The sequence below is a fragment of the Arachis hypogaea genome, chromosome 9 (genome assembly GCF_003086295.3).
Source record: "Arachis hypogaea cultivar Tifrunner chromosome 9, arahy.Tifrunner.gnm2.J5K5, whole genome shotgun sequence".
Taxonomy (NCBI): domain Eukaryota; kingdom Viridiplantae; phylum Streptophyta; class Magnoliopsida; order Fabales; family Fabaceae; genus Arachis; species Arachis hypogaea.
The window spans coordinates 25,606,956-25,634,276 of NC_092044.1; the positions used below are offsets into that span (position 1 = coordinate 25,606,956).

Consider the following 27,321-nt stretch of genomic DNA (forward strand, 5'->3'; position numbering starts at 1 on the left):
TAAAATATGTAATTGACACCAAACTTAGAACAAAACAGTAAACTCACGGAAAATTAAAATTGTGATAAAGGAAAATAATTTTTTTGAAAATTTTTTTGAAAAGGGAATAAAGGACTCAGAATTTCATAACTCTATAGCAACAAAAATAAATTATTCCTAATCTAAGCAATAAAATAAACCTTTAGTTGTTTAAACTCGAACAATCCCCGGCAACGGCGCCAAAAACTTGGTGCACGAAATTGCAATCACACTTTTGCATTCCGCACAACTAACCAGCAAGTGCACTGGGTCGTCCAAGTAATACCTTACGTGAGTAAGGGTCGATCCCACGGAGATTATTGGTTTGAAGCAAGCTATGTTTAATTTATTATTCTTAATCAGGATTTCAATTAAAATTATCAGTTTGAATTATTAGAAAAATAAAAGAGCGTGAATTAATTACTTGTAATGCAGTAATGGAGAATATGTTGGGGTTTTGGAGATGCTTTGTCCTCTGAATCCCTACAATATAATATTCAACTCAATAACATAATTGCAAAGATCCTTCCATGGCAAGCTCTATGTAGGGTGTCACCATTGTCAATGGCTACTTCACATCCTCTTAGTGAAAATGGTCTAGATGCTCTATCACAGCACAGCTAATCATCTGTCGGTTCTTAATCAGGTTGGAATAGAATCCAATGATTCTTTTGTGTCTGTCACTAATGCCCAGCCTTCAGGAGTTTGAAGCTCGTCACAGTCATTCAATCTCGGAACCCTACTCGGAATACCACAAACAAGGTTAGACTTTTCGGATTCTCATGAATGCCGCCATCAATCCGGCTTATACCACGAAGATTCTGATTAAGGAATCTAAGAGATATTCATTCAATCTGATGTAGAATGGAGGTGGTTGTCAAACACACGTTCATGGGATGAGGAAGGTGATGAGTGTCACGGATCATCACCTTCTCCATAATTAAGCGCGAATGAACATCTTAGATAGGAACACGCATATGTGAATGGAAAAATATAAGTAATTGCATTAATTCATCGAGACGCTGCAGAGCTCCTCACCCCCAACAATGGAGTTTAGAGACTCATGCCATCAAAGAGTATGTAGTTCAGATCTGAAAATGTCTTGAGCTCCAAAATAAGTCTCTAAAAGTTGTTTAAATAGTAAACTAGTAACCTAGGTTTACAGAAAATGAGTAAACTAAGATAATTGGTACAGAAATCCACTTATGGGGCCCACTTGATGTGTGCTGGGGCTGAGACTTAAGCCTCTCACATGCTTGGACTGTTTCTGGAGTTGAACACCAGGTTGTAACGTGTTTTGGGCGTTGAACTCCAACTTGTAACCTGTTTCTGGCGCTGGACGCCAGACTGCAACATAAAACTGGCGTTGAACGCCAGTTTACGTCATCTATCTTTGCGCAAAGTATGAACTATTATATATTGCTGGAAAGCCCTGGATGTCTACTTTCTAACCCAATTGAGAGCGTGTCAATTAGTCTCCTGTAGCTCCAAAAAATCCATTCCGAGTGCAGGGAGGTCAGGATCCAACAGCATCAGCAGTCCTTTTTCAGCCTAACTCAGATTTTTGCTCAGCTCCCTCAATTTCAGCCAGAAAATACCTGAAATCACAGAAAAATACACAAACTCATAGTAAAGTCCAGAAATATGATTTTTGCCTAAAAACTAATAAAATTCTATTAAAAACTAATTAAAACATACTAAAATCTACATGAAATTACCCCCAAAAAGCATATAAAATATCCACTCATCAGTGATCTGCTACTTGGTTCTCTATCCTTTTTCTGTCTCTTATTTCTATGTCAAACTCCTGCAGAAACAACACCCATCTTATGAGCCTGGGTTTTGAATCCTGCTTTATGAGTAGATATTTAAGAGCAGCGTCAGTGTACACAATCACTTTTGATCCTACTAAATAGGGTCTGAACTTGTCAATGGCATAAACCACTACAAGCAATTCCTTTTCTGTGGTTGTGTAGTTCTTCTACGCATTATTTAGAACACGGATGGCATAATAAATGACGTGCAGAAGCTTGTGATGTCTCTGTCCCAACACTGCGCCAATGGCATGATCACTGGCATCACACATTAATTCAAATGGTAATGTCCAGTCTGGAGCAGAGATGACTGGTGCTGTGACCAGCTTAGCTTTTAGGGTCTCAAAGGCCTGCAAACACTCTGTGTCAAAGACAAATAGCGTGTCAGCAGCTAGCAGATTACTCAGGGGTTTTGCAATTTTCAAAAAATCCTTTATAAACCTCCTGTATAATCCTGCATGCCCTAGAAAGCTTCTGATTGCCTTAACATTGGCAGGTGGTGGTAATTTTTCAATTACCTCTACCTTAGCTTGATCCACCTCTATTCCCTTGTTCAAAATTTTGTGCCCAAGGACAATTCCTTCAGTCACCATAAAGTGACATTTTTCCCAGTTTAAAACCAGGTTAGTCTCTTGGTACCTTTTTAGAACAAGTGTTAGATGGTCAAGATAGGAGCTGAATGAGTCTTCAAATACTGAGAAGTCATCCATAAAGACTTCCAGAAATTTTCCCACCATATCAGAGAAAATAGAGAGCATGCATCTCTGAAAGGTTGCAGGTGCATTGCACAGGCCAAATGGCATCCTTTTGTATGCAAATACTCCAGATGGACATGTGAATGTTATTTTCTCTTTATCCTGGGAATCTACTGCAATTTGGTTATAACCTGAATAGCTATCCAAAAAGCAGTAGTAATCATGACCTGCTAGTCTTTCTAGCATCTGGTCTATGAATGGTAAATAAAAATGATCCTTTCTGGTAGTTGTATTGAGCCTTCTGTAATCAATACACATACGCCACCCTGTAACTGTTCTTGTAGGAACCAGTTCATTCTTTTTATTATGAACCACTATCATGCCACCCTTTTTAGGGACGACTTAGACAGGGCTTACCCAGGGGCTATCAGAAATAGGATAAATAATCCCAGCCTCTAGTAATTTAGTGACCTCCTTCTGCACCACCTCCTTCATGGCTGGATTTAGCCGCCTTTATGGTTAAACCACTGGCTTAGCATCATCCTCCAATAGGATCTTGTGCATGCATCTGGCTGGGCTAATGCCTTTAAGATCACTTATGGACCACCCAAGAGCTGTCTTGTGTGTCCTTAGCACTTGAATTAGTGCTTCCTCTTCCTGTGGCTCTAAGGTAGAGCTTATGATTACAGAAAAAGTGTTATCTTCTCCTAAAAATGCATATTTCAGGGATGGTGGTAATGGTTTGAGCTCGGGTTTAGGAGGTTTCTCCTCTTCCTGAGGGATTTTTAGAGGTTCTATTATTCTCTCCAGTTCCTCCAGATCAGGCTGAACATCTTTGAAGATGCCCTCTAGCTCTGATTCGAGACTCTCAGTCATATTGACCTCTTCCACCAGAGAGTCAATAATATCAATGCTCATGTAGTCATTTAGGGTGTTTGGATGCTGCATAGCTTTGACAACATTCAACTTAAACTCGTCCTCATGGACTCTCAGGGTTAATTCTCCTTTTTGGACATCAATGAGGGTTCGTCCAGTTGCTAGGAAAGGTCTTCCTAGAATGAGAGTTGCACTCTTATGCTCCTCCATTTCTAGCACCACAAAGTCAGTGGGAAAGGCAAATGGCCCAACCTTGACAATCATGTCTTCAATCACGCCTGATGGGTATTTAATGGAGCCATCAGCAAGTTGGAGACATATTCGGGTTGGTTTGACTTCTTCAGTTAAACCTAGCTTTTTGATAGTGGATGCAGGTATTAGGTTGATACTTGCCCCAATATCACATAGAGCTGTCTTGGTATAAGTGCCCTCTAATGTGCATAGTATCATAAAGTTTCCAGGATCCTTAAGCTTCTCTAGTAAGCTTTTAAGAATGACTGTACTGCATTCTTCTGTGAGGTAAACTTTTTCAGTTTCTCTCCAATCCTTCTTGTGACTTAAGATCTCTTTCATGAACTTAGCATAAGAGGGTATTTGCTCAAGTACTTCTGCAAACAGAATCTTTATTTCAAGAGTCCTGAGATAGTCTACAAAGCGGGCAAATTGCTTATCCTGTTTCGCTTGGCGGAGTTTCTGAGGATAAGGTATTTTGGCTTTGTATTCCTCAACCTTAGTTGCTACAGGTTTATTTCCTACAGATGTGGTTGGAGAAGCCTTTTTAGAGGGGTTGCTATCAGCACTTGTATGTGTCTGATCCCTCACTGGCGTTTGAATGCCAGGATTGGAAGCTGGATTGGCATTGGACACCAACTCCTTACCTGTTTTTGGCGTTTGAACGCCAGAACTGAGCTTCCCTTGGGCGTTTAATGCCAACTCCTTGCCTGTTTATGGTGTTTGAACGCCAGAACTGAGCATGGGTTGGGTGTTTAACGCCATCTCTCCACCCTTTTCTGGCGTTTGAGCGCCAGAATTATTCCTCTCTGGGCTCTTACTGTCCTCAGAAGGATTTTGGGTAGCAGTTTGTTCATTTCTTGGATTCATGCTGCTTTGAAGTGAGGTATTTAATGTTCTCCCACTTCTTAATTGAACTTCTTGGCACTCTTCTGTTATCTATTTTGATAATTGCTGTTTTGTTTGATTCAATTGTGCTTCCATATTCACATTAGCAATTCTTGTGTCTTGTAGCATCTCCTTGAATTCGGCTAGCTATTTTGTTAGAAAATATAATTGCTGATTGAATTCAGTAACTTGTTCTGTAGGACTGAGTTCAGCAGTTAATGTTTTAGCCTCTTCTTTCATGGAAGACTCACTACTTAAGTACAGATGCTGATTTCTAGCAACTGTATCAATGAGCTCTTGAGTCTCTTCAATTGTCTTTCTCATGTGTATAGATCCACCACCTGAGTGGTCCAAAGACATCTAAGCTTTCTCTGTAAGCCCATAATAGAAGATGTCTAACTGCACCCACTCTGAAAACATTTCAGAGGGGCATTTTCTTAGCATCTCTTTGTATCTCTCCCAGGCATCATAAAGAGATTCATTATCTCCTTGTTTAAAGCCTTGGATGTTCAGCCTTAGCTATGTCATCCGTTTTGGAGGGAAATATTGATTCATAAATTTTTCTGACAGCTGTTTCCATGTCCTTATGCTAGCCTTAGGTTGGTTATTTAACCACCTCTTAGCTTGGTCTTTTACAGCAAATGAAAACAGTAATAATCTATAGACAACCTGATCTACTTCCTTATCATGTACTGTGTCAGCAATTTGTAAAAACTGTGCCAGAAACTATGTAGGTTCTTCCTGTGGAAGATCAGAATACTGGCAACTTTGCTGCACCATGATAATGAGCTGAGGATTCAACTCAAAACTACTGACTCCGATGGAGGGTATACAGATACTACTCCCATATGAAGCAGTAGTGGGGTTAGCATATGACCCCATAGTCCTTCTGGACTGTTTATTTCCACTTAGATCCATGATGGAGAAAGGGAGATATTGTGAATTGGAGATTCAAATAGTATTAAAATATTTTTTTAGAAAACGAAAATTAAAAAATAAATAAAACAAAATAAAATGAAAAATGGGTGAGGATTTTCGAAAAATGAAGAGAGAGAAAAAGTGGTTAAGAAGTTTTGAAAAAGATATGATTTTTAAAAATTTTAAAAAGGATATGATTTGAAAAAGATATGATTTTTTTAAAAACTTGACAACTAAGATATTATAAGATAAAATTTTGAAATTGAAATCTGAATTTTTATGAAAAATTTCGAAATATTTGCTTAAAAATAGTTAGAAAATATATTTTTTATTTTTGAATTTTATGATGAAAGAAAAAAACACACAAAAGACACAAGACTTAAAATTTTTAGATCTAATGCTCTTTGTTCTTGAAAATTTTGGAGGGAAAACACCAAGGAATACCAAACTTAATCAAAACACAAAGAAGACTCAAGAACACTTTGAAGACTCACAAGAAAAATAAGAACATGAAGATAGAACACCAAACTTAAAATTTTTAGAAAACCACAATAAAATTTTCGAAAACTAAAGGAAAATTAACAAGAGAACACCAAACTTAAGATTTAATTAAAGAGAAATTATTTTTGAAAAAGTTTTAAAAGGAAGATAGTCAATTACCAAGAACATAAGCACAACACTCTAGCCAATTGAGCTATAAATTTAACGTGTTTTAATAACGTATTTAATAAATAAATTTTTTTTGAAAACTGATATTTTGAAAAAGCACAAGAAAAACAAGAAAAGACACAGAACAAGAAAAACTAAAGATCAAACAAGAAAAATTGACAAGAACAACTTGAAGATCAAAGAAGAACAAAGAACATGCAATTCAAAAATTGAAAGACAAAGAAAAGCATGCAATTGCCACCAAACTTAAAATATGAAACTAACTCACAGAAAAACTAAAAATTAATAAAGAAAAATAATATTTTGAAAAGAAAATAAAAGACTCTGACCCAAAAGACAAAATTTGCCTAATCTAAGCAACAAGATTCACCGTCAGTTGTCCAAACTCGAACAATTCTCGGCAACGGTGCCAAAAACTTGGTGCATGAAATTGTAATCACACTTTTCACAACTCGTACCACTAACCAGCAAGTGCACTGGGTCGTCCAAGTAATACCTTACGTGAGTAAGGGTCGAATCCCACGGAGATTGTTGGCTTGAAGCAAGCTATGGTTATCTTATAACTCTTAGTTAGGATAATAATAAATCTCAGTTTTGATTGGTAGTAAATAAAAAGCATGGATTAAATAATACTTGTTATGCAGTAATGGAGAATATGTTGGAGTTTTGGAGATGCTTTGTCTTCTGAATCTCTGCTTTCCTATTGTCATCTTCTTCAGGCACGCAAGGTTCCTTCTATGGCAAGCTGTGTGTTGGTGGATCACCGTTGTCAATGGCTACCATCCGTCCTCTCAGTGAAAATGGTCCAGGTGCGCTGTCACCGCACGGCTAATCATCTGTCGGTTATCACTCATGTTAGAATGGGATCCATTGATCCTTTTGCGTCTGTCACTACGCCCAACCTTTGTGAGTTTGAAGCTCGTCACAGTCATTCAATCCCTGAATCCTACTCGGAATACCACAGACAAGGTTTAGACTTTCCGGATTCTCAAGAATGCTGCCAATGGATTCTAGCTTATACCACGAAGATTCTGATTAAGAAATCAAAGAGATACTCATTCAATCGAAGGTAGAACGGAGGTGGTTGTCAAGCACGCGTTCATAGGTTGAGAATGGTGATGAGTGTCACGGATCATCACCTTCTTCATACTGAAGTGCGAATGAATATCTTAGATAGAAATAAGCGTGTTTGAATAGAAAACAGAAATAATTGCATTAATTCATCGAGACACAGCAGAGCTCCTCACCCCCCAACAATGGAGTTTAGAGACTCATGCCATCAAAGATAAAAAGTTCAGATCTAAAATGTCATGAGGTACAAAATAAAATCTCTAAAATTTGTTTAAATACTAACTAGTAACCTAGGTTTACAGAAAATGAGTAAAGTGAGATAGATAGTGCAGAAATCCACTTATGGGGCCCACTTGGTGTGTGCTGGGGCTGAGACTTGAGCTTTTCACGTGCCTGGGTTGTTTTTGGAGTTAAACGCCAGATTGTAACTTGTTTTGGGCATTTAACTCCAATTTGCAATCTGTTTCTGGCGTTTAACGCCAGAATGGAACATGGAACTAGCGTTAAACGCCAGTTTACGTCATTTATCTTCGAGAAAAGTATGGACTATTATATATTGCTGGAAAGCCCTGGATGTCTACTTTCCAACCCAATTGAGAGCGCGTCAATCGAACTCCTGTAGCTCCAAAAATTCTATTCCGAGTACAGGGAGGTCAGAATCCAACAGCATCAGCAGTCCTTTTTCAGCCTGAATCAGATTTTTGCTCAGATCCCTCAATTTCAGCAAAAAATATCTGAAATCACAGAAAAACACACAAACTCATAGTAAAGTCCAGAAATATGAATTTTTCCTAAAAACTAAAAAAAATATACTAAAAACTAACTAAAACATACTAAAAATTACATGAAATTACCCCCAAAAAGCGTATAAAATATCCGCTTATCACCCGTTCTGGCCCGAGCTTGCGCCTACGCTGCTGTATGGGTCGTGATTTGGGGTATACTGAAAGCCTGTGGGACATGAGTTCAGGGTCTATCCTTGGCATGTCGGAAGCTTTCCAAGCAAAGAGGTCGGAATTATCTTGTAGGAGCTTTACCAGTCTCTGTTTTAGGTTTCCACCTAGGCTGGCTCCTATATCGGTATTTTTCCCTTCCTCTTCTCCAACCTATACTTCTTCAGTTTTTCCCCCCGGTTACGGCCGCAGCTCTTCTTTGGCTCTTACCCCGCCGAGCTCTATGGTGTGGACTTTCTTGCCCTTTTCTCTCAGGTTCAGGCTTTCATTGTAGCATTTTCTTACCAATTTCTGGTCTTCCCGTACCGTTGCTATCCCTCAAGGTGTTGGGAATTTCATGCAAAGGTGAGGGGTGGACACCACCACTCCAAGCCGATTTAGGGTAGTCCTGCCGATCAAGGCATTATATGCTGACCCAACGTCGACGACGATAAAGTCTACACTCAGAGTTTTGGATTTTTTCCCCTTCCCAAAAGTCGTGTGGAGGGGTATGAACCCTAATGGTTTTATTGGCGTGTCACCTAACCCATACAGGGTATCAGGGTAAGCTTTTAACTCCTTTTCATCCAACCCTAGCTTGTCGAATGCTGGCTTGAAAAGGATGTCAGCTGAACTCCCCTGGTCTACCAAAGTTCTGTGGAGATGGGCATTTACCAGGATCATGGTTATCACCACTGGATCATCGTGTCCACGGATTACCCCTTGCCCATCTTCTTTGGTGAAAGAGATAGTGGGGAGGTCGGGTGCCTCGCTCCCGACCTAGTAGACTCGCTTTAGGTGTCTCTTGCGAGATGACTTGTTAAGTCCCTCTCCCGCGAATCCCCCTGAGATCATATGTATATGTCTCTCTGGGGTTTGTGGTGGTGGATCTCTTCGGTCCCCGTCATCTCACTTTCTTTTCCCATGATTGTCTGACCTTTCTATGAGATATCTGTCAAGTCGACCCTCCCTGGCCAACTTTTCTATCACATTTTTAAGGTCGTAGCAGTCGTTTGTCGAGTGACTATACATCTTATGGTACTCACAATAATCGCCGCGGCTCCCCTCTTTTGTTTTTGATGGGCCTAGGGAGTGGTAGTCTTTCAGTATGGCAGATTTCCCCGTATACGTCAACTAGGAAAACTTTTAGAGGAGTATAAGAGTGATATCCTCTCGGCCTTTCGAGACCGACTTCCTCTTTTTTCTTGAGCTCTCTTTCTTTCTCTTTCAAAGAGTGAGAGTGTCCTGGTCACCAGTTTGGCTCTCGTAATCTAGCATTTTCTTCCATGTTGATGTACTTCTCAGCTCTTTCCTGTACATCGCTCAAGGAGGTCGGGTGCCTTTTTGATATGGACTGGGAGAAAGAGCCTTCCCTGAGTCCATTTACTATGCCCATTATTACTGCTTCTGTGGGCAGGTCCTAGATCTCCAGGCACGCTTTATTGAACCTTTCTATGTAGTTTCTTAAAGGTTCTCCTGCCTCCTGCTTTACGCCAAGGAGGCTTGGTGCATGTTTTACTCTGTCCTTTTGGATGGAGAACCGCATCAGGAATTTGCGCGAGAGGTCGTCGAAGCTAGTCACCGACCTTGGGGGAAGACCGTCGAACCACTTCATCGCTGCTTTCGTCAAAGTAGTCGAGAAAGCTTTGCAGCGAGTAGCATCAGAAGCGTCGGCCAAATACATCCGACTTTTAAAGTTGCTCAAATGATGTTTTGGATTCGTGGTCCCATCATAGAGGTCCATGTCAGGACTTTTGATGTTCCTTGGAACCTTTGCTCTCATTATGTCCTCACTGAACGGATCCTCTCCTCCCAAGGGCGAATCTTCTCGGTCATTGCGAGAGCTCCGACTTTTGAGGAAAGATTCTAATTTCAAGAGTTTTTCCTCTAACTCTTTTCGTCGCTCTATCTCATTCCTTAAGTTCCTCTCTGCCTTTCATTGTCGCTCTAACTCCTGTTCCAGCTGCTCCAAACGTCCTTGGTGGCCGTGGACCAATCCCATTAGCTCAGCTGCATGGGATGGTCCTTCTTTTCCTGATTCGCGTCCCTCCGAAGAGTTTACATTTGGGTTTTTTAACCCAGAGGTACCTTCTCTGTGCTGGTCGTTCGCTTCTTGGTGGAGGGTCATATCCGCATCATTATTTTCGGTGTTCAAATTTTCTTGTTCTCAATCGGTCGTGGCGTGGCCATCTTTAGGTGAATTGTCCACCATCGAAGGTCGATCTCTCGGGTCCCTGGCAACGGCGCCAATGTTACGTCAGGTAACCAGAGATTGGTGGGCTAGACTTGTAAGATTGGCCCGATCGTTTGAAGAGGGAGGCCCTTTGTCCGGGTTCCCGTTTGGGGCCCTCCGTTCGACTTGTGTGTATGAAGGAATGGGGTGATGGTACCTGCAAAGACACTCCGATGCCTAAGTAAGCAGGGGTCTAAGCAAATTTAGAGAGTATGGGAACTTAGAGATACCTGAGGAATGTCAGTGTACTTATAGTGGTGAACCCATAACCACCATTGGAATGGTTCCACCTTTTAAGGAGGATAACCGTCCCTTTATCTTAGGGAGGTTGAGATTTGACTCCTAGAAGTGGGTTGAGAGATTTTAGGGGCAGTTACTTATTTGAATGAGTGTTATCTGCCAGCTGACCTTCTTTTCCGACTTCCTTGTGATGGAGCCTATGTCGAACCCGACCTCTTGTGAGGATGTCAGTTGTGGGGAAAGACCAATCTTATATATTAGACCTTTTTATATTATTTGGATTTGGGCCTTGGCATTGGTATGAACAATATTAAAGAATGGACGAAGTAAAATATTAATATATAGAATGTTATCGATTTCACAGTGAACAATTTTCAACTTTCATTTCTTAACTAAAATAAATATGCAATCTAGTTTTAAAAATATTATTTATACATTAAAATTAATTATTAAAATTAGTTATTATATATTTTTATATAAATATATATATATATAATTTAATTTCTTTTTAATATATTTACCCTAACAACTGATTTAATTATACACCCAATACCATTAATCTATTTATTAATAAATTTAGTTAACATACATCTTAAGAATACATGTTAACAAATTTTTAAATTCTTTATCTCAATAAATATACAGTACCACTTGAGAGAAAAATTGAGAGATTTTATGCCTCGTACACTATAAGATTTTTGTTTATTTGTGGAGGTTTTTTCTCCTATTTGTGGAGGTTTATAACCCCACCAAATGGTTTGTGCGAGTTTCTAAAACCCCCAAAATTTGAGGTGCCACGGGGTCTTTTGTGGGGGTTTTTAAAAACCTCCACAATCTATTCGGCGGGGGTTTTGTGTGTGTTTAGTGGCGGTTTTATATTATACTTTTGTGGCAGTTTTAAATCACTTTTGTGACGGTTTAAAACCCCTACAAATTGATTTTTTAATTTAACAAAAATTAGCTATTTTGTGAGATTTTCAAACCTCCACAAATCCTGTAATTATTTATTTATTTTTAATTTCAAATTATTCATTAATCTTATCTCATTTACATATTCTCAAATTAAAAATTTATTTTTTAATATCAAAATTTAAAAACTAAATCTTTTATAACACAATTTCTCAATATAAGATATAATTCTATATATTAAAAAAATTCTCAATGTCAATATTTACAAACATAATTTCATATGGTATTATTCTACATAACTATATAAAAGAATAGAGAGATACTTCCATAATCACATAAGAAAGGCAAAACATTAATTAATAGAAGCTGAACTCAATAGAATTAAATTATTTGAGAAACTAAATTCAAAGTTTCTTCTTCAAATACAGTGTGTTGATAAATGATAATGTTCGATTCAATAAGAGCCTTGTAAAAAGAAATCTATATAAAGAATATAAAATTGTAACTGCTGAGTTGCAACTGCAAACGGCTAAATTGCTCGTCTTACCCAACTAAAATTTTAAAATCCAATGAATATGATCTGGAGTTGACTTGAGATATCTACAGCCTCTAATTCTCACTCTTTTATTATACACATAGTTTGCTATATGAATTATGCAGATTGATTAGAGACAAAGCGAGGAAGGAGTAAGATACGCTAGAATGTGAACCTGAAGCACGAGTGGCATGGGACCTTAACATGAAAATCCATTAGCTTCTGTCAAGTCTCATTGCATAATAGGCCTTGTGTTGTCCCAAAGCAACTGTCGAGCAGAGCCATCCAACAATTGCGACACCTGAAAGCGTTATAAAACATTCAATCATACAAAATAGAAATTAAGTGGAGTTACAAAAGGAATAATCTTGCATTGCATGGATTTCCTATACATGATATTGCAGGCTGTCTCAAAAAGGTCAACCACAAATATTATACCTTTTCCCAGACTAGTGAGTGGTAGTTGTTAAGCCAATCAATCTCTGCAGCTGATAGCAGGGACGAATCAAGCAATTTAATCTGCAAGATACGTCATTGTTAAAAACTAGTGTGAGAATAATATACAATATCTATAGCTCAGAACAAGATAGATTAAAGTTCACTAGAAACTGAGAAGATTGAACTAAAACTGAAAGCAATAACATTCTAGATCCTCACGATTCCTGAAGTATATCTATAAAATAAACAAGTTTTCAAAATGGGATATGTGGTCAGTTCAAATGAATTATGTATTTGCCAAGAATACTATCTGCAAATAGATCAGTTAGAATTTTTTAACAAAATTTCTGCTATGCTTGCATTTTAAGCATTAATAAGCCAATCAAAACACTATGCACTATGAATTATGTAGCCCTATGAAGTAAATTATCAATAGTAAATTGCACTGTATTTTGACTTTAAATGTAATATGAAGGCTGCTTTGACAAGAGCAGGTAATTTAAATTTAACCAAACCCAAACTACCACATTGGATCAACTGTGCTTGATGAAGGCTTTAAGAAGGGAGGATTTGAGAATAATTGTTCTAGATTCTCCAAAATATTAGGATGAGCTGGTTGATTTGCATTTGGATCTGCTTTTCCCGTGGTGAAGTTCTTGACAAAATTAGCAAAGACAGAAGTTGTTCCCTGTGGCAATGAAAGTTGAATTAAAAATCCTGGAAACTGTAATGAAAGAACCAAAAGCACAGAAAGCCTGAAAAATTTGGACCTGTCTTTCATTCTGGCTTGGAGATTGGCTCACAGTAACATCAACAACAGCTTGGAGAACTTTATCATGAAGACAAGAAAAAGACTTCGGAATCCTAAAAGTTTATGTTTTAAAATTGAGTTTACACATTATTGAGTCTATAAATATGACTTTCTTTTGTTAGTTGAAAGGTAGTGAAAGGTGAAAAGGATGTAATCCCTCCCCTGCTGTCTCTCTTTCTTTTCCTAATTCTTATAAATAAAACTATATATTTATTATTTCTTACATGCTAGTACTAGTATAGTATGTATATGTTAGTGACCTTAACCACACTTATTCATTACTTCATTCACGTGAAACTATAACATAAATTAAAGTAAGGTGAAAAGCACCTTTTAATTTTTTCCACAAAAGAATACGGTAATAATGTAATAGTTTCTTCTTCCCCTTATTAATTTGGCCGTCCAATGCAAAGAAAAATGAGTTTGACCAAAAAACATACCATACAGACCCATTCAAAAAGCCAATTAATTAATAAGTGGTTAACAAAGGTAACTATCATTTCATAAGTCACCAAAAAAGGTGGGCCTTTTTTTATATGCTAATTGACCTTTTTCATAGGTCACCAGATGAGAATTACAAGGTTCCTAATTGATTATCTGAAGAAATCAGTTCCTCCAACTAGAAGCAAGAATGGTGAGTATTCGAGTATTGCCGAGACAACTGCTTATGGAGTCATATTTGTTGGGAAGAACACATTTTCAATTATAGAGTGGTAGACATTGAAACAAAAAAACCAAAGAAAAGGAAACTATATAACAGGGGGGAACAAAAGGCTTCATGCAGCTTTAATTGTGGGATAATTACCTGAATTGTGTTAGTAGTTCTGCTTCAAACTGGTTAGGAGTTAACATTGAAGCTACTGGAACAACCTGCCAAATTGTGTTATTCAAATATGTAGTTTTGAAATTAAAAATAAGAAAGGTAACATGAAAAGGAATTTTACTTGAATCGTTCCATAACTAGGAACCTAATACCAGTGCATTAAAATGTAGTTTTCAATTATTGGTAACTGAGCTAAAAGATTTATATTCTTTAAACTTGATGCATTGTATATATTATTTGCACATGAACACCTGTAGAAACATCTTTGCTAAACAGTCTTACCCTTTCACGATAGATTAATATTAGCTCTTGGGGAACATAAAGTTTTCCTTCGTCACCCATCGCTGGATCACAAACTGACAATGAAACAAAAATTCTTTAATTAACTGAAGATATACAAATTTGTTTAAATAATTCAACTCAACTCAGATTACCCAAGCTTCAAATATAACCCATCATCAGGGAATAGAGAAAAAAAAAAGAGATTCCAGTCCAGTACTAAAACAGAAAAATTAAGTGGTATTTTCCAGTCTTAACATACCTCATAGAATATGTCCTTTTCTGTTTTTGTTTCTCACTTTTCCTCTGACATGAGCTATGTCCTCCATTCTTTACTTCAATTAATATCTAAATATTCATAAAAGCTAGGCCACTATAAGATGGTCACATGCTAAAATAAACCAGAAAATGATAAAGGATCATATCAAAACATTTTATAAGGCCAATATAGAACAACTTATCCTATCTTGTAAAGTTTTGTTGGTGTGTGAGTGAGGTAACCAGCACCGTCGCAATTTATGCACCACGAGACCTCCTTCTGAACGCCACCAATTTCAACTGTCACATTTCCAGTTTCCAAACAAAATCTACATTTCTCTGGCAGAGGAGTAACAATTTCAAATGTCAGACTATAATCAAAACATTTTAATAGTTACATGATTCAGAATCTGCAACCAACAAGCAAATCACAAATGATACTAACCAAATTGAATCCACATTGTAGCATTAAATCCAGTCTATAAGGGCAAGCACAACACTTTTCAACACAATCCAATCTCAGTCCTATCCATCTAAAGTAATTCATAAGCAAAATGAACAATTGAAGAGTAGATTTTCATACCTTAGTTACAGTTAGCATCCTACTGAGCAAAAATCTGGACAGAACATAGTAATGATCCGCATTATCACCCAACCGCACCTTCACCTATAAGCATAAAACACAAGGGAATCGATATTCGCGCTATAGAAGCAAATAAACCAATTGAAATTGAATAGAAAATAGATTCCAAAATGATTGATTATGTGCATTCATGCAATGAAGAAAATTTTCGATATCTATATCGAAATTGAGGTTTCGAAACGGACCTTAACGAAATTGTACTTGGAAAAGCATTGCAGGAAGAGAATTTGTTTTTGGAGGAGAAGCTTTGCTTTTCGTCGCTTTCTTCGCCGCTGGCGAGGCTCGAAGGCATGGGTTCTTTTTCAAAAGTTACCGTCTCGTGATCTGAGGAGACGCATCGACAGAAGAGACAACGGGAGAAGAGATTGTCGAAGCACGTGGTGGCATTGGTGCTTGCATCAAGGAGATGAATGGCTGTAGCGGTGGCGATGGCAGTGGCGGTAGCGACGGCACGACGACGGCGACGACGACGGCTGTAATTTAGGGTTTCGATCCATCTCACTCGAAGCTAACCGCTGTTTGCATCTTCAGTATGGGCTTTAAGTGGTTTTTGGTGACTATGGGCTTTGAGTGTTTGTTTAAGCTTTTAAAATACTGAGATTTTTATTTTTGGGAGTTTTGTAAAATGTCACAAATAGATAATGTTTGAGGTTTTTAAAAACCTCCGCTATAAAACCTCCATCAATTAATAAGAATCTTGTAGTGGTAGAACACATATTGAGTTATTGACTAAACTATTTACATTAACAAAAATATTTTAATGTATACTAAAATTTAACTACTAATTAATTATATATATATATATATATATATATATATATATATATATTAACTTATACACTTTTTTATTTAAACAATCAACTACTAGAATAATCAATTTTATTATAATAAAATAATTAAATTTACGATAGACGAATAATTAAATTCATTTAAAGTAGTATATATTTTTTTATGAAATACTAAATATGTATTTTGATACGTAATAGTTAATTAGTAATTGATTTTTTTTGTACACATAACTTGACTGATTTATTAAATATATTATTTATTGCAAAATAACTTTATCTCTCTTAATAATTATTATGTTAATTATTTTTATTATATAACTAAAACAAATTTTAACTTATTATTAATACTAACATCAAATTCGTAGAAGTATCTCTTATATTTTTTTATTAATATGAATTATATATAAAATTAACAACTTTTTCTTTATGATAATAACAGTACATTTAATTTTTCCAAACATTTTTCTTAAGTTTTTTAATATTGAAGAAAATAATGGTTCTTTAAAAAAGTTCACACATCTATATTTTCCTATATAATTCGATTTTATAATATCACAATTTAATTTTGAAACTGTTTACAAATATTTTTCTCTAATTGAACACACTATATTAGTAGATTAAAATTTGAATATAGTTGAAGAATGTTAGTATATTTATAATAAAATAGATAATTATTTTTGTTGATGTAATACTATCTTTTTTAATGGATAAATATTTTTTTTATCTTGAGAGTTTGTTAGAAATTTAAAATCTATCTTCTAGATAAAGTAGAGATAATAAGAGAGATTTGTAAAGGTAGTTACTTATTTTGGACAAGTGGAGCCTAACCTTCTTATATCAGTATCAGACCTCTTTATTGGTAAATTTTTTTGTGTTATTGAACCTGTCAATCTGTTGAACCAGAATATAAATACGTATATTTAGAAGTATTTTTGTTTGCTGAGATGAATTTTTGTATACTATATTTTTCAAATTATCCTAAAAGATAACTGTTAGACTATGGCTGGGTTTGGTAAAGCTTTTTCAGGAGGTGCTTGTGCTTTTAAAAAGCACAAGCACGTCATTTTGCGTTTGGTAAATTAAAAAGCTCAAGTGCTTGTGCTTGCGACTTTTAAAAGTTAGGGGTGCTTTTGAAAGCACCTAGGAGGGAGCTTTTTAAAGCTGGCTTATGCTTACCAAATTTTTTTCATTTTCCCGCACATATTTTCCGCTATTATATTGCCATTAAAATCTTCATATATTTCTAACTTCTCTTCCTAACCTTCATAAAATCTAACACAATCTTCATATATTTTTTATTTTTCAACCTAATCTTCACAAATTTCAACACAAATACATCTCTATCACATATTAGGTATGAACTTCTATCTATTTATATTATTTTTTTTTGCGTTAATTTTGTATTTTTTCAGTAGATCTATTATCTTTGTTTGTTTTTTTCTGTTCTTTGAAACGGGAAGAGGTTGATGAAAACCAATCATAAAATTTTTTTTGCATGAGCATTAGTCCAAATTATAATAACAACATGTATATACATATGTAAATATAGATATATAATCATAAGAGTAGTTTATTTGAGATATGTGTCCCATTTTTTATGATTTGTAAAAGTGAGCCAATATACATAGGTGGGTAATGGACGTACCCAGTACTAAGATTGGATTACATACAAATTTTATGATACTTATATAAAATTTTAAAGTTAAAAAATAGAAGAATTTATTTATTATATTTATGTTTATTATGAATTTTTTATTTTAACATTATTTTATTTTAAAATATTATATAAAATTTTAAAGAATTTGAAAAAAAAATATTTTTTGTTATAAATATGTTTATTATAATTTTTTCAACTTTTAAAAATTGTTTTACTAAACACAATTATGGTGCTTGTACTTATTAAAAGTCATTTTTAATTTGATTTTACCAAACGTAAGTGCTGCAGCTTTTAAAAAGCAAAAGCTTTACCAAACTAAACCTATATGAAATATCATATCACATATAAAACTCACCAAAGAAAGAACAAATATTTAAGCTATATAACTAATAAGTATAAAATAATGCAGTATTGTTTTCAATTTAAATTTTGATGCTGCTTTGATGCACTGATCATTCAAAAGAGTTTTAAATTCTTATTTAATTAATTACTTTTATTTGAATAATTATTATTTAAATAATGAATATAAAAGTAATTAAGGGTTCGTGCTAATAAGTATATTAAGAATATTAGTTAAGGTATTTATCATAAAAATATTGGATAATTGAAATTTCAATGTATTTATAGTGTATTTATTAAAAAAATACTAAAAAAATAATAATTTAAAATTATTATATTTAACTTAATATATATAATTTTATATTTATCACATCTAACATTATCTAATTAATCGGATGATAATTAAAAAATATAAAATAAAATGTTATTGTGGTTGTTATTAATAATATGAATGTAAGTTACCATGCATAAAATTAAATATTTCTATAAAATATTATTTTCTCGTTAGGCCTTTAATTTAACCAGATAGGAATAATTAATTTGGGTTTGAATAATTTTGGCTCTGCATGGATACACCACGCTAGTCCAGAGTACTGGCAGCTGTTTCCTTAGCCGTTCATTGTCTTCAGTCACACTCCACACGTCAAGCCACATACACAGTATTCATTCTTTCCTTCTTCCTTTCTGCCCCCATTCTTATATAAGCGTTGATGTTCCTCTCATACGCCAAACAGAAAACATTAAAACACCACTCTCACAATCGATGGAGAGCGACACGCTTCTTCCTCACACCACCGTTTCTTGGACCGAACACAGCAATGACATTGGAATTTCCATGAATGCCCCTCTCACTTCCTTCAAATCCATACTCCAACCTCCTCCAATTACCATAAACCCCTTCCCGTTCCCACAACAACATACCGCACCCACTCTCACTACTACTGCTGATGATGACAACTTTCTCACACACCAAAACATGGACTCCTTCGCTCCGGAACACTCTTTCTTTACTCCCAAAGCCTCTTTCTTCAACAACAATCCTTTTGATAATGCCTTCGATTTGGGACCTGACGCCGGTTTCTTCTTCTCCGGGAACCATTCTTCTCAAACTGGCTCGCCTGACATCCCGCCGGCGACTCGGCTGCTCCCGGCGGGGGCCACCGACGATGATCCCGTGGCACTGGGTGCTGGATTTGGTGCCTCCGCTGCGTTTGAAATGGAGGCAGTTGGTGGTTCTGGAAACGCTCTGTTTTCGGGCAAGGGAAATGGATTGGAAGCTTTGGTAGTGAGTAATTTGAAGAGGGTGCAGGAAGTTGAAGAAGCTAGCAATGAAGGTTCAATGTGGAATTCTGAAGAGGATGATGAGAGAACTGATGAGGTGGTGGTTGAGGAGAGTGGGAAGAAGAAGAAGAAGAAGGGGATGCCGTCCAAAAATCTTATGGCGGAGAGGCGGCGAAGGAAGAAGCTCAATGATAGGTTGTACATGCTTAGGTCTGTTGTGCCAAATATTAGCAAGGTATAAAAATCTTGCTTTGAATATATATATTTTTCATATAGAGTAATGTTAGGTAGCTAAAATATTATAGATAATAAAAAAATATATGATTAATAATATTTGTGTTTATAAGAGGGTGTAAATTATTTTTTTAATTTAATTAATATAATTAATTTTTTATAATTAATTATCTTTTTTTATTTAATTATACTAAAAAGTTAATTTTGTATTTAATGTAAATCAAATTCTAAAAATTTCTCCTTCATTATTATTACATACATTTATAATTTTATAATTTTTTTTTCTAAATAAAAATTTTAAACTTTTATATTTTTTATTTTTAAAAAATTTCAAATTACTTCAACACATTTTATAAAAAATAAAAACATTTTAAATTTGATTAGTTTTTATTTATTGAAAATTATAAATATCCAAAATTGTTAGTTTATGACCTGCAAAATAAAATAATAAATAATTAATAAATTAGCACCAATTTATAGATATGAATATCATGTATATAAAATTATAAATATCATACGTATAAAAAAATATGAATGTTAAATTAGAGAATTTAACAACATTTGTTACCCAACTCATATTTTACATATAAATTATTATAAAATAAAAATAAAAAATAAAATATAAACAAAAATTAAAAAATAAAATTTTAAAAATAATTATTAATTCGTCATATTAAAATTAATAAATAATTCTAAAATAATAATATTTGTTAGATATGTAAAACTACTCTAATTTTAAACTTCATTTATTGTATTCAGGTGAATAAGCCTAAAAAATTTTGGCTATTATTTCTATTTGAACCTTATTGTTAGTTCTTTTTCTTTTAAACTACTTTGGTTTAAAATTTCCCTCTTCAAAATTTTCCATGGTATTTTTATTCTATCCGCACAAGGTGATTTTCCTTTCATTATTCCCATGATCCCATCTCCCTGTCTTCGGGATACACATGTTTACGGATCAACATTGCCATCCTTATGTGCCATATCTTATATCATCTCTCAGCAAACTTTCAGCTGTTAGCAATGACAGAGCTACGTTGTAACAAAAGAGAGGGGCCTTAACATCAATTTTTTTTAAGAGTCTTATAAATAATTTTTGTTATCGGATAGAAAGACATAAAGAGTTCTATATCTAATGCATGACTATAATGATGACAAGTTGTAGTAAGACCATGCTCTGATTGTTGCCATTGAATAGCCAACTAACCTCATTAAAAAAATGCATTCTTTTGATGATGTTGGAAACTTAAGAGTAATACCTGCTAATGTACTTGGATTTGTTGATTAGATGGATAGAGTTTCGATACTTGGAGATGCAATTGACTACATGAAGGAGTTACAGCAGCGGGTCAATGATCTTCAAAATGAACTGGAGTCAACTCCAACTAGCTCTTCGCCATCATCTTCCACCAGCATTCAACCTTTGACACCCACACTGCAAACCCTTCCTTGCCGGGTGAAGGAAGAACTGTGTCCCGTGCCAATCCCAGGAAACCAAACAGCAAAGGTAATTTTTGTTCACCTTATTATTGCAAACAATTTTGCTAGGTAACTAATTAGGGTACCAACTAATTGTAGCCAAATTAGTATATACACTGCAAAAGAAGTCCAACAATAAAAAAAGCCCACAACCCTAATCATAATCTCACTTTCACCATAGTAAAAAAAACAACCACAAAACTCTTTACCTTCTCTCCTACGTCCTTTTAGCTGCGGCATTTAGTATCACTTCCAACTGTCTCTGCCAGCGTGTCACATCATAACTGCGTCGCGATGTCTATTATCGTCCGTCGCTCAACCGTCGTCCGTCGCCATACAATAAAAAATAAAAGGAAACTATTAAAAATAAGACATCATTTCGGATGTTTCTTATAACTGAAATTTAGATGTTTAAATTTTAGAGGTATTAGATAACAAAATCAAACATTCCAAACATAAAAAATAGAAACATCCGAAAGCTAAGAAAAAGAAACCTCTAAAACTATTAAAAAGATCATCCAAAATCTAAAAAGAAGAAATATCTAAGACCTATAAAAAAAAACATCCGAAAATTTAAGAAAATGAAACATCCAAAACTACTAAAAAGAGTCATCCAAAACCTAAAAAAAAGAGTACGGAAGCGGCTTTAAAGAAGAGACGTGGATGAGAGAAGGGAGGCGCCAAAGGAATGGAAGGAGTCAGGGTAAGGGGGTTAGAGGGGGATGGCGAGCTAGGAGAGGAGTTGGATGCAGAGGGCGTGGCGACGCCACGAGGGGAGTTGAAGGGGGATGGCGCGGCGTCATGACAAGAGGAGTTGGATGGCTAGGGCGTAGCAGCAAGGCGAGACGAGTTGGAGGGGGGAGGGCATGGCGTCGCGGCGAGAGGAGTTGGAGGGAGAGATCACGACATGAGGAGTTGGAATGGGAAGGTGCAAGTGTTTTGAGCGCAAACCTAGTTTTTTTGAAATGTTTAAACAATTCCGCTAGATAACTAACAAAAAGTTCAGCCAACTTCAGCCAACTCTTTTTTGAACATCACTTCAAGGTCCATGAAAAAAAAATCCAAATTACATGAAAAAAAAACATCCAAATCACATCGAAAAAAATATTCACATCATAAACTCCAATACATTTCCTACTAATGGACCAAAAAAATCCACAATCTACCAAAAACATCCAAATTATATTAAAAAGCATTCAAATTACATAAAAAAAATTCCAAAAATCACATCGAAAAAAATTCAAATCACATCAAAAGAAGAAGAAGACGGGCGGCAGCGAAGGGTGCAATGCGATGGAGGACGACGACGTGTGAGAGGACGTGAGGGTGAAGGTGCGGTGTGAAGGAAGATGGTGACGCGAGGGAGGAACAACGGAAAGGAGGACGGCAACAATATCTTCGACGGCGTTGCATGGATGGCGAGGCGACGACATGCTTGACAGCACGAGCATGGATGGGAAAGGCGTGGACGCTGCTGCCTGCTAGTTGCCTTCCGTCGGGAGCTCTCCTGCGATGGATGATGACACGACTACTGAGGCTGACTGGTGCAAGGACAAGGTGCGACACGTAACAATTGTGATGGAGGACACGCGGTAGAGAGACGGTGAGGGGAGAGCTGCATGCCAGGAAGGGTGTCTGATGGTGGCGCAATGGAGATACGACAATGGCGCAAAATGCGGGAGTAGATTGATGGGAGGAGAAGCGTGAGAGAGAGGACAGAAGGTGCGTATATGGAGTAGTTTGTGGCTTAGGGTGACAAAACTAAATTTCTCAAATTTCAAATTTCAAATGTAGAATTAAAAAGGAGTTCATAGTTGATCTCTAATACTTTTTTATTTTCAATTTTAAAATAAGTTTTTTTAAAAAGTTGGTTGCATATAGAGTTGGTTACCTATATTTTATCTAGGTGTTTGCTATGATGCTTAAAAGATATTGTCTAATTGCTAAAATAGGTTAAATAATTAATTTTAAATTTAAAAGTATAAAAATTAAAAAAATTAAATATTTAAAAATTACTATAAAAAGTAATTTAGATAAAAATTAGACACCAAACAAAAGACACCATAGAATTAACTTTTTATCTATTGCAAATTAATGTTACTTGATAATTTTTGCATGACTTGCATGTTGTAGTAACCGACCTGCCAAAATTATTCAATAGCTAAATTTTGCATAATCACGAAATTAGATTGCCAAAAGCCCAAAACTATTGTGAGCTCATTATATAAATTTCAAGGATTTGGCTCCTCTGAAGTTGTTTATTTACTTTAGAGAAAAAAGTAACGCAATCTAAGCCATTGATAACATAAACGGTTTTGATCATCTTAAATAAATAAATAATAAATAAATACATTAAAAAAACCTTAAAAATAGTGCAATCAAATCGTGCAAGTAGCAGTTTCCAAAACTGCGTGATTTTAATCTTTCATCTTTTTTGAAAAATTTAATAAAAAAAATAAAATTAATTAATTTAAATTGAGTCAAAAATATTTTTTATTTTTTATTTTAATATAAAAAAATACTCATGTAAATGTACTAAATTTTTTTTTAGATAAATGTACTCAATTTTTTTGTAATCTATTGTTTGTTTATATTTTTTATTATTTGTCTATTCTGATGATAATATATTTTTTTTAACCAGTCATACATTTAAATTTATTAGACATGAAACAAGCATCATAAACATATAAAAACACATAAAAATTTAAATAAATTAATTTAATATATATCAATATAAATTTAGTAGAGATCTATTAAACCAACATCACATCATTAGTTATTCTAAACACTCTTTAGTTTGTTCTCAATTAGATTCTTATTTTAAGTATAAACAAAAAAAATTGAGTACATTTATCTAAAAAAAATTAGTACATTTACATGAGTATTTTTTTATATTAAAATAAAAATAAAAAATATTTTTGACCCAATTTAAATTAATTAATTTTATTTTTTTATTAAATTTTTCAAAAAATTATTCAGGATTAAGAAAGATGAAAGATTAAAATCACGCAGTTTTAGAAATTGCTGTTTGCACGATTTGGTTGCACGATTTTCAAGGTTTTTTTAATGTATTTATTTATTATTTATTTATTTAAGATGATCAAAACCGTTTATGTTATCAATGGCTTAGATTGTGTTACTTTTTTCTCTAAAGTAAATAAACAACTTCAGAGGAGCCAAATCCAAATTTCAATACTTACTCTCTGCTAACATGAACTTGCAAATATATGTCTGTCTTAAAATTCCATTTTCAATACAAAGTAATAGATAAGTATTTCCTAGTGTGGTATACGACTGCACGTAATTTGTTGAACACTAAACCTCATTGCAAAGTTTACTAGCTCCTAGATTGTCCAAACAAGGACTCTAAAAGAAAATAGCCTAAAAATTATTATTTGAGCACTCCAAAATAAAGCAAAATGCCTAGGGATGACGATTTGAGCATTCGACTTGATCCGACCTTTCCCATTTTGAAGGTGATGGATTTTTCAACCGTTACTTGAATTTTGGGACGGAGACAGAGAAAATGTGATGATAATTGTTTGAAATAGGACGGATACAGGTAATGGTCACCCATCCTATATCAGTCCCAAACATACACAAATAAATGTTTGAGTTATATTATTAGATTTAATTTGATAAATTTAAACTTTTTTAAGATTGCTTTCAATTAGTAATGTGATGCATTTAATTATATCTAGAGTTTATATAATCTTTTTTAGTACTTTATATTTTATTTTCATAGGCTATAGATCATATTTCAGACAATGTCATAAAAAAGGCCAAGTAATATAGATTTGTAGCAATAAATAGAATATCTACGAGTAATGAGACAGGTAAGGGAGCAAATCTTTAATGTTCAAGGCAGGTGTGGCCGTGTGGGTATTGAAATACCCACTATATTTGATATGCAAATTTTTTGGTCCTGGAAACTGAAGAAACTATTTTAACTCTCAAGTGTTTCTAATAATTTTAGGTGGAAGTTAAGGTAAGGGACGGCAAAGCTGTCAACATTCACATGTTTTGTAGCCGCCGACCAGGTCTTCTGGTCTCTACAATGCAGGCTTTGGATAACCTCGGATTAGATGTTCAACAAGCTGTTATTAGCTGCTTCAATGGTTTTGCTTTAGACATCTTCAAAGCTGAGGTACGCTTCTTTATCCATTGCCAAGCTTCACTTTCTTACTTTTTCTTTAACCTTTATGTTATATGATGTTTGGACCTAATTTTATTGAGGTGTAATGCACATTGTGTCTAATACTAATAGTGTCAATTAATCCATGTACCAACCTAGATTGTTGAAAAGGCTTGCAATGAATTCACTGATTATTGGTTTGTGGTATGTGAAGTTTGACGGTTTGTAACTGTTGTCTTTTTTGTTTCTTAACAGCAATGCAGAGAAGGGCAGGATGTGCTTCCTGAGGAAATCAAAGCAGGTCTGCTGGATTCAGCAGGTATCCATGATATGATGTGATTCAAGTTCTTAATTGGTAAATGGAATTAGAGAAATGCCAACAGTGATTGCTGTTGTAACTTGCACGCAGGATCCAAATAAATCTTTACAAATTACAATTACTGTCTGTAAGGCATTACTGGGAAGATCAAACAGCAAATTAGCATAATTTGAAGGTTGAAAAGTTGTCTTGTGATATCTGGTCATGACTTTTAGAAAAGCAAATGATGTCACATTGTTTTTTTTAAGTCATGGATTATATCTTGTTTGTTTTATTTGCCTGTTTATTTTGGTCATGGAATATTTTTCTTAAATCTTGCTTCCTCAAAATTGTGTCTGTTTAATTTTTAAAATAGACTTGCTACAAAAAGTTGTCAGTGCCCTAGTTGTTTGTTTTTAAAGGGATTTCAATCCTCACTAATTAAATAACAGTGCACCACAATGGGTAGAGCTTCCGTACTCTGCTATGATTGGTGGTCCTCGTCCAGATTCAACCACGACGATGAATTATCAATTTGGGACATTTGGGGCTTTGTTTAAGATTTTATTTCAATCGTAAGGGCTAGATTGAGTATTTGAATTTCATCTCTATATCATTTAATCGTTACCCAACACACTCATTTCACAGTAAGAAGGTGGAGTCCAACATGTTAGATAAATGTGCCGAATAAGCATTCTCGTGACAGAGATCATTGTAGGGATAATTGGAATCCATTAACTAATTTGGAAGTTCTAATTGAAACCAATAAAATTGTAGGAATTAAATTGAGTATTGGATCAAATTTTAGAGTCAAATTGAAATTTAACTCAGATTTCAATCGTCAATAATTAAATATAACAGTGCATCACAGTGGAGTAGTTGCCAAACCGGGTATCTCGCATGGTCTAGCCACTCGATTTTTTTTTTGGGCACCATGATCATCTTGGAGAGAGAAGTTGATAAACCCGATGTCCAGATATTGATAACTCGTTTTCGGATCTCCTCCTCAGCTTTCTTAGGTTTTTAGCATGAATGAACTATTATTTCTAATTATAAAATATTAGTATTAATAATTTTAACAATAAAAAATATATTAACTTGATATTTATTAAAAACTGAGCTAGTTCTTTTGGTCGTACATTTTTTCTTTGATTTTTTAAACCTGACGATTTTTTTATGTATATCAAATTAATTTTCACGTTTTATAATTAAAATTGTTCACACTCAAATATTTTATGATCAAAAAACTTTGAGTGATCGACTTACTTAGAGAGACGACAAAGAGAAGATCACTTGCATATTTGGTGTTAGCTCTTGGCAGTTGGCACGTATGTTGCTTCCACCCAAAAAGATCTTTACGTTTAGTATTAGACAACTACTTTAATAAAAATATTAAAAACATCTTTTTATCATGATCTTTATTTAAAAAATATATTTTATTTGTATAATTACATTTTATATAAAAATAATATTTTTATAACATATAAAAATAAAATTTTATAATTTATCATTTAATAATCAAAGTAAAATATCTTCACATGATCACCATCATAAAATTTTTATTGAAATAGTCACCTAATGACCCCTATTATATTATCCTTGGCTATTATGGTTGTTTTACACTTTTACTTGAAGTGTCTCTTAAAAACAACAGTATTCACTTTTTTTTAATTGAAATAAAATATGAAGATTATACAAAGATATAATTCAAGACAAGGTATTATTTCATATTGTGTGTATGATATTTTCTGTAAACAGTAAAAATAATAAGTAAAATTGAAAAAATTGAGATTTTTAACTGTATTAATTTTATTTGAGAGTTTTTATGC

General features: G+C 34.6%; 2 protein-coding genes across 5 annotated transcripts; one reads left to right on the forward strand and one right to left on the reverse strand.

Annotated features, from left to right (window-relative positions):
- Positions 1–998: 998 nt before the first annotated feature.
- On the reverse strand, positions 999–15,900 carry LOC112710727 (uncharacterized). 3 transcript variants are annotated; one of them, XM_072201879.1, is made up of 9 exons: positions 15,467–15,900; positions 15,222–15,305; positions 14,643–14,977; positions 14,384–14,457; positions 14,084–14,148; positions 13,238–13,331; positions 12,468–13,155; positions 12,205–12,330; positions 999–1,616 (listed from the first exon to the last, which is right to left on the reverse strand). In XM_072201879.1, the coding sequence occupies exons 4-7, from the start codon at positions 14,441–14,443 to the stop codon at positions 12,988–12,990; spliced, it is 387 nt and encodes a 128-aa protein (XP_072057980.1). In that variant the 5' UTR covers positions 14,444–14,457; positions 14,643–14,977; positions 15,222–15,305; positions 15,467–15,900; the 3' UTR covers positions 999–1,616; positions 12,205–12,330; positions 12,468–12,987. The 3 variants fall into 3 exon arrangements, with proteins under 3 accessions (XP_072057980.1, XP_072057981.1, XP_072057979.1); XM_072201880.1 differs by lacking the exon at positions 999–1,616 and having other exon boundaries at positions 11,941–12,330; positions 12,468–12,548; positions 12,992–13,155; positions 15,467–15,897; XM_072201878.1 differs by lacking the exon at positions 999–1,616 and having other exon boundaries at positions 11,941–12,330.
- Positions 15,901–18,756: 2,856 nt separating this feature from the next.
- LOC112710728 (uncharacterized) lies at positions 18,757–25,826 on the forward strand. Of its 2 annotated transcripts, XM_025763117.2 has the most exons (5): positions 18,757–19,581; positions 20,869–21,087; positions 25,036–25,206; positions 25,450–25,513; positions 25,604–25,826. In XM_025763117.2, the coding sequence occupies exons 1-5, from the start codon at positions 18,829–18,831 to the stop codon at positions 25,612–25,614; spliced, it is 1,218 nt and encodes a 405-aa protein (XP_025618902.1). In that variant the 5' UTR covers positions 18,757–18,828; the 3' UTR covers positions 25,615–25,826. The 2 variants fall into 2 exon arrangements, with proteins under 2 accessions (XP_025618902.1, XP_025618901.1); XM_025763116.3 differs by having other exon boundaries at positions 18,761–19,581; positions 25,450–25,826.
- The last annotated feature ends 1,495 nt before the right edge of the window (positions 25,827–27,321 follow it).